This window comes from Triturus cristatus, chromosome 7 (genome assembly GCF_964204655.1).
Source record: "Triturus cristatus chromosome 7, aTriCri1.1, whole genome shotgun sequence".
NCBI classification, from domain to species: domain Eukaryota; kingdom Metazoa; phylum Chordata; class Amphibia; order Caudata; family Salamandridae; genus Triturus; species Triturus cristatus.
Window position 1 is genome coordinate 393,718,059 of NC_140590.1, and position 8,516 is coordinate 393,726,574.

At 41.4% G+C, this 8,516-nt stretch overlaps 1 protein-coding gene across 1 annotated transcript in view; it reads left to right on the forward strand.

The window, feature by feature from the left end:
• LOC146809767 (nicotinamide N-methyltransferase-like) overlaps nucleotides 1-8,267 on the forward strand; it is a 72,763-nt gene extending 64,496 nt beyond the window's left edge. The window contains exon 3 of the mRNA XM_085616617.1: nucleotides 5,995-8,267. Within this exon, the coding sequence (XP_085472743.1) occupies nucleotides 5,995-6,421 (427 nt within the window). The 3' untranslated portion in view covers nucleotides 6,422-8,267. The remainder of the gene's footprint in view (nucleotides 1-5,994) is intronic.
• The last annotated feature ends 249 nt before the right edge of the window (nucleotides 8,268-8,516 follow it).

Sequence of the window (8,516 nt, forward strand, 5' to 3'; positions counted from 1 at the left end):
TGGAAATAACACTAGTGCGCAGGGTAAGCTAAGTAGGAAGGATGTGATTAACTTACCCCCCGAGGCGGCCCCCTATGTACTAGTGCTGGCTGGAATTCCTAAGTATACCAACTCTGATGTAGAAACCTATGACTCTCTTAAAAACAAAGTCACAAGTTGGTTAAATACCCATAGGCCACTCCCGCCTTCTGTAACCACGTCTGTTTTGATGGTCAGGAGGATTAATTGGTTGGGAAATTCACTTAAACGTTATAAGGCCGATTGTGTCCTGGTGAACTTCAGAGACCCTAATATAGTATCATATATCCTTAATTGGAGGGGAAAACATCGAGAGACCTGTATTCAACCTTTACCACTATTTCTATCCCCCCTCAAATAACAGTGCATATGCTGAGAATGCAGAAGGATGGACAAGGGTGGGCTCTCTTTCTTCTGTTTCTCGTAATTGTGATAATTCCTGGCTATATCAGCCTACTGCTTATAATGTTCCATGCCACAATAGGTTTAGCCCACTCGAAGAGGTGGACTGACTGCAGGCTGGATCTACTCCTACTGTAGATGAGTGTGATTTTGTATTAGCGCAGACTGAGGAGATTCCACCAACTGATATTACTAACAATGACCTCCCACGTATCTCAGTTAACGTTGGTATATCTGCCGACCCCCCATGTCCTCGTTCATCACTAAAGATCCTTTCCTGGAATATAGCGGGTCTCCACAATAAGCTTGATTGCCCCGAATGGGGCCTTTTTATAGATCAACACGACGTATGTTGTTTCCAGGAAACATGGGCTAGGATTAACTATCATCGAGTAGGATTTGCCTCCTTTTTTATCCCGGCAACCTGGGGAGGGAGAGGCCGACCGTCTGGTGGCCTCACCATTTGGGTGGCATCTCATTTAGGTTGTACCGTTACCGCCCTTAGTACTGGATCTGATGATGTTCAAGCTATAATAGTGAAATGGCAGGGTAGGGTACAGATGGCCCTGGTTAATATCTACTCCAGACCGACTAATTTCTCCGCAGAATCAAGGGCTGTGGAGGTTTTATCAACGGTACTGGCGGAGCTACCTGAGGGTATCCCTCTTGTGGTGGGTGGGGATTTCAATTCTCACTTTGAACCCTTAGAGGGATTATTAGATGCCATAAACCAAGAAGAGGATGATTCTTGGGACATCCCACAAGTAGCTGGTCCCACAGTAAGATCATGGACCCCATTGGCACTTCAAATTACCTCTTTATCGCTGGCCCATTCCATCAGAGCATGTAACGGACGCTCCAAATCCGATAATCCCCCAAAGTCGACCTTTAATGTATCGGGCAGAGAAGCCCATCTCGATTACATCTTTGTTAAGTGCAAGGAATGGAATCGAGTTTTGGACTTTCTGGTGTTTCCAAGGAGGGAAAGTGATCACAACCCTTTAATCTTGGATTATGCTTTGTTAGGTTTGGGTCTTACTGAACCCTTGTTGACTCCAGACAGAACTGAGAATCTTGCCCTTTCCAATAATAGACGGAGGGTGAAATGGTCGAAATTGGTCAGCAATCCGGAGGACATCTCCAAAGTTTATGGGAAGGTTAGTTTAACTTTGGAACAAATTGCTGACCTTATTGAGTCTCAATTAGTTTTGGATATTAATAGTGAGATTGCTGTACATAATGATGCACTCTATGCAAGTCTAGGAGATATCTTGAATCCTGTAGTTCCCCTAAAGAAACACCAACCCAGGAAACGTGCATGGTATAATCGAGCTTGTAGACTCGCAAAAGCTGAACTAATGGCTGCATTAAAGGAAAATGCTGAGCGAGATCTAATCAAATACAAACGGCGTACGTATTGTTATTTGATTCACCACGCCAAACTTGAGTGGGCTAGTCAGAACTGGGCCGATCTAACATCTGCTTTGGCGGAACGAGACTCTTTTAGATTTTGGAAAATTGTCACCACCGGTTCCACTGATATGGTGTCTGCTATTAGCGCGAATATTGCCCCGCAAGTCTGGGAGGATCATTTTACCCTTTTGTACAACAATCCAGCCCCTAGCTTAACTCCTCTTTTATCAGAATCACCACTGACTGATGATTCCACTTTTAATCCAATCACTTTTACCATATCTGAAGTCCTGACTGCTATCGCTGCACTCCCAGCAGGGAAGGCTCCTGGCCTTGACAAGGTCCCTGGTGACCTTTATAAACATGAACCAGAAGTCTGGGCTCCTTATCTTTTAATTGTATATAATGGGATCGCAAGGGGCATGAAGATTCCTTTTACCTGGCTGGGTGTGGAGGTGGTCCCTATCTATAAGAAGGGATCGCCTCTCCTCCCAGTCAATTATCGGCCTATCAGCCTCATCGATGTAGCCCAAAAACTGTTTGCCAGACTGATTATTAATCGCATACTGGACTGGATTGATGAGGAGGAGATCCTGAGCCATTATCAGGCTGACTTTAGGAAATCTGTATCTACTATTGACCAGATTTTTAGGTTTAACATGCTCTACTGGAAAACTGTCATGGTTGAAGGTGGATCCCTATACACAGTCTTTGTAGATCTTCGATCAGCCTTTGACTTGGTCCCACCTACCAAGCTATGGGCTGTTCTTCGTGAATTAGGAATTCCACCCTCCCTTCCTGACATCATAATCCGATTACATACTGAAAACTTTGCTAAGGTTAGATGTGGGAGAGAGGGAAAATTATCATCTAGTTTCCCTGTTAATGGGGGTGTGCGCCAGGGCTGCTACCCTTTTCTGCCTATATGTAAATGGAGTTATCCCCTATCTAAATAAGGTTCCAAACAGAGATGCCCCAAAGCTCGCTGGAGTGGGGATTTCGGCAATTATGTTTGCTGATGACACCTTGCTACTTGCCAAATCCCCTATGGGTATCCAGCGGGTATTGGATGGGTTTGTTTCTTTTTGCCAGGACAGGGGCCTGGAAATCAATACTTCAAAAACAAACTTTATGATTCTGAACCCCCCAAAAAAATCCCGGCCAAACCCAACCATTGACGGAGTTAGTTTGGAGAGAGTTCGGGTGTTTGAGTATCTAGGAGTGACAATAAATGAAAACTTCACATGGACTCAACACCAAACCAAATCCCAATTAAAACTAACACAGAAAATTGGGGCGATTGGCAAACTCTGGAAAAACTCCTACATAAAACCAATTGGCCCACCTTTAGAAATTTATAAGGTACAGGCCAGAGCGGCAGTAATTTATGGGGCGGGACTATGGGGCAATAATTGCCTCCAATCATTTATGGTTGTCGAAAATAATTTTCTTCGACAATTATCATGTTTACCGGCTAGCACTCCACTTCTTCCCCTCAGGCTGGACCTAGGAATTAGATCCATTAAGGAGGAATTAGCCTTAAAGCCTCTAACCTTTTGGCGACGTTTATGGGCAACCGCCGAACTCAACACCTATAGACAAGAACTTTTAGATTTACTGAAGTCCCAAACTATACAAAATCTTCCTTGGATAAGGTATATCAAGACAGAGTGTGATAGGTTGGGTTGCCCTTCCCTATGGAGTTCTCCAGAAACTGCATCTAAGGCCATAGCACATAAAGCCCTGGTAACATTGTTTTATGAAAGAAATTGCTCGGTCTGGTTGACCTCTGATAATCTGGGCTCCATGACAAGATCATTCATTTTAATGAAAGATTATTATAGGTTTGAGATGGTCCTGGATGATATTTATCCCACAACTTTAAGAAAAATTTATCTACAATGGAGATATAATTCCCTTCCCATCCGCGCTCTTACGAATAGATGGCGCCCCTCCACTGATCTTAATTGTCCCTCTTGCACTACTCAGCCTGAAAATGACCTCCATGTAATTTTCTTTTGTCCGCTATATATAGAATCCAGGAAAAAATGGATTATTCCCCTATGCAAAAGATGGGGTTTTAGAAAACACATGGAGGCATACCGAATACTAAAAACGGATCTATCGCCTCTAACCGTTTTTGCTGTTAGCAAATTTTTAGACGCAATGTGGAAAACAAGGAGAAAGCATTGTAAACATGATACCATCTAGTTTTACATTTTTCTGTTAGGACGAATGATGCTAATTGTGTCTGCTAACGTGATTAGTGACTTTTCCAATTATAAGTGTATGATGGATATATCCTTTTTTGCTTTGATTGTAATAACTATGAAATTCTATGTCACTCTGTGTTACAATTGTGGAATTTATGTTATTTTGTGTTATCTTTTATGACTCATTGTAGTCGAAATAAAGATTATAGAAGAAGAAGAAGTTTGTCACAAACATATTTTGTATGCACAGCATTTTCACATATGCAGCAGACATAGCTGACGTCTCATGCTTCAACAATATGTGCAATGTGTTTATACAAAAGTATTATATCATCATGCATGGATTATGGAGGTTTTTCTGCTGCTTCTCCCACAGCACTGAAAACTGTAATTACAGAGCACTGCTCAATAAAGGGATGTATGTTCGAACATCGCAAACGATTCCAACGCATGCTTTTACCACGCGTCTAAAACATCGCAAACACCATCACACCGGCATATTCCTATAGCGAAGTACAATACATCGCACACTGCAAAAGCGCACGCCATTACAACGCATATGTCCAGTCCTACCACAGTTTGTTGTGAAATGCTCTTGGCTCCTCTGTGTGATATCCCACCCTTTGCTTTTCTGCAGGAGCATTGCCCTATGAGCTGATGTGTCATTGTCCCCTGCTGGGTCGAGGGGTGCCACCTCACTGGGAGCTGTACTCCCACCTCTGGTCAGTGGGAGTAAGGGGTGGGGCGGTCTTGACCCAACAACCAAGTATCCTGTGTATAAGAAAAGGCAGGACGGGCTTTGCTGAAAATAAAGTGCTGCCCGCGATGAGTAGAGCAATGGCAGATGGACGGCAGTACAAGAAAAATCGCCCTCCTCGCTGTTGCTGTTCATCTTTGCCACGACTCGAAATTCGGAATTCTGCCAGGCTCTTTTACTTCAGGGTTAAGTTTCTCTTGTCTGAACTCCGCACTAACCTCCAAGTCTGAATTTGGGGCCTAGGTATAACCTCTCTGTGCCCACCCTATGCAGTTTGTTCAAGCTTTGGTGTGTTTTTATCATGCCTTCAATCAATGTTTGTGCTGCCGCCATTTTCTGCCTTCATCCTATATATACTCCCCTTTTTGTAGCATCATGTCTTTTTAACTAAGCGTGGGCCACATACTCGCTTTAGGCTGCTACAGTGTGCATGCAACGAAAGTACAAGTCTTTTGGCATTTTAAGTCTGGCCTAGAAGTAACTTTGGTCTCTCATTCACATTTAGCTATGGTCACCGCAGCAGTTCACATACGTCAGCCCACTTTATACATTGGGTCTCCTTACTGTAAGTGACAGTTTTTTGTTCCTGCACAGGTGCCCATCCACCTAAAAAGTAGTCCACTGCAATGGTACATGAGTCTGCTTTTAATTCTTCCTTCATTCTTTTTTTTCATTTTTGTGGCTGTCATTTTTTCTTACTTTTTTAAAAAAAACTATGTAGCCAACCTTTACCTTGTGGCAATTGTATTTTGTAATACTTTTACAACACTTATGGAGTATGAGGTTTAGTTGTACACTTATTGTTTTGGTTAAGCGTCTAATTTTGTGTGTTGAAAGAATATAATATTGTTTATTGTTTTTGGTTACTATCATGGATATTCTCAATGTCATTGCTATGAATTTCTTGCATTATTATGCAGATAGTTCCCATTGTGGCAGCTCAGAGTTTCTGGGGCATTTTAATTCCATGCAAGGATAGGGAACCCAGGGAAAGTCTCCCTCTATATCCACAATCCACTAAAATTGTACAAAAATGGTGTGGCGAAGATTAACTGTTTTTTACCAATTTCGCTGAATATGTTAATTATACAATATTATGAAGTTCTTTCTGACCATTAATGCAATTAGTCTACATGAATTCAGTTACTTAAATAATATTATTCATCCATGAATGTATTATTTTGTTTTTAGGGAAGAAGGTCATAAAAGGGAAGATGAATTAAGAAGAAAAATTACACAAATAGTGACGTGTGACATCACTGCAAAGGACCCGTTATCGCCTAAAGTCCTGCCTCCTGTGGACTGTCTGTTTCTGGTTCACTGTTTAGAAAGTGTATGTCCTAACAAAGAAGTCTACCGGAGTACATTTAAAAATCTCTCCACATTGTTAAAAAGTGGAGGGAATTTGTTAATGATTGTGTGGCTCAAATGCACCTTTTTCATGGTAGGAAGTCACAGAGTTCCAAGTCTAGGTATTGATGAAGAGTTTATGAAGAAAATGCTAACTGAATCAGGCTTTGTTATTGAAGAACTCACAGTAGAACCTAGACATGAAAAAAAACTTTATTCTCGTACTGATGCAGCAGGTGCAATATATATTATTGCAAAAAAAGTTTAACTTTTTCATTGCATGCATTATATTTTTGCTCCCCAGTGCTCCAGCCCAGTAGGAAATACTCATTTAAGAAGAAGCATTTTAACAGTATATTAAGTGAACAATGGCAACAACATAATTATGAAGGATAAACAATATCACTCACACAAATACAGGGCACAGATATTAGAATTACATATAAAGGAGGTTTTCACACAGTCAGACCAATGTTTTGCCATTGTTTTTCTCTGTGAGATGCTCTAAGTGTAACAGGTATATCCATACATGTATTCCGTCTTTACTATGCCATAGAATCCAAACAGTACCTCAATGATAAGTTCCAACTGACATTGTCCCTACCTTGCTGTCAGTTGTAGCAGATGTTGTCCCTGCTAGAGTAGAAGTTACTTTTACTGCTGTGGTCTTGCTGTTGTGGAAGTTGTTGTTTTTGCTTTTTTGCCTGCTGTGGTTACAATTTGTTATGCATATTTTGTCTTTTCTTTTCTGGAATTTCCCCTGCTTGATTAACATCTGCCCATCACTCAATCAAAAGTGAATACAAAGGATTGATAAAATGCTGGATGTGTGTGATTAATATGATGCACATTTAAAATATCGTAATTTGAGTTTGCAATGTGGAAATCAAGTTTACCTGAATATATTTTCAGTATTTCGTTTAAACGCTGAATACTCTATTTTACATTAGCTAGGTATTGATTTCTAAGAGTTTCTAGAAGAATGATAGCTGTGGGTCTTCTTTATTGTTATTGTTCAAAGGAACACAATTCAATAGAATGAAAATAATTAAAAGGGCAGCAGGCCGCTTTCTGTTAATTATTATAGCTAAGGGGTTCTAATAACAATGAGATTAGGTTATACAAGCCAAGCATAGAGAGTGAAGGGGAGGCTGGAGTCTGTACACCAGGAAACACTTGGACAGGTCGTACAGATTCATACCTTTGGTCCCAATGGAAGGTTACTTGGGAGGCCTTGGACTTTGCTTACTGACTTATCAGTGTAGCTGGTCTCATGAGAGAAGAATATAAGACGATGCCATTTTAACAAACTTAGGGGCAGATTTATGTTTCCTGGCGCATCCCTGCAAATCAGCAAGGATGCGCCAGGAATGATGCGTCACGCAAGTTTACCCTTGCGCCACACATGATGCGCTGCATTTACAATGCGGCGCATCATGGCGCAGGAATAAACAGATGTGTGACGCATCCGATGGCGTAAGGTTGGCGCAGTGCTTCAGTTGCGTCGCAAACTCCAGCACTGTTCCAACCTACCCTATCCCTAACATGGTGCGTCAAGCCTTACGCCTGCTTCAAGCAGGCGCAGGGTTTTGGCGCATCAGCGTTGGGAAGGTGACTCAGTCAAATCTTATAGATTTGACTGAGTCACTTTTCAGGGGCGTTCCTGCGACGGAACGCCCCCCCCTCTGTCGACACGCCCACGTGAAACCTGATGCATAGATGCGTCACGATGTAAATATGGCGCAACGTGGCGCAGGGTTTACACCGCCGCTGCGTCACAAAAGTGATGCAACAGTGGCGTAAAAGTGGCGCATCTCCGATATAGATCTGCCCCATAGAACTCAATTGTTCAAATAAGAATGTGGGTGTGAACCTTCTCTGAAACTCAAAATAGGTTTTATTTCCTGCTTTGCTAGAAATAGATTAGCACTTAGAAGTGGTGGAATGAGGGTAGATTTGCTATAGATTAAAAATAGCAATCATGTTGGAGTGGTATGTATTATTTTTGCTTTTGGAAACATTGCTACTGCCATTTAATTTGTATTCCTTGTGATTACAATTCATATTGTGTGCCCTAGACTCGATTTTGATATTAAATACATTTTTAAAATATATTTTCCTTGTTCTAGTGTTCTTGTGTGTGTTATTTCTTAATTAGGGGGTTTTGTAGTTCCACTAATTGTCCTCATATTGTCATATGGTATTGTTACTTGAAACACATCTTGCTCAAATATTTCTAAGTGGAGTGTGGAATGGTTATAGTACATCTGGTTGTCTGATTCGTGTTGGGTTATTGATAGAGTCCTTGATGCCAATGGGTCTACAAAACTCACTTCTATGTCTCTACTAAACCTAAAGAATGT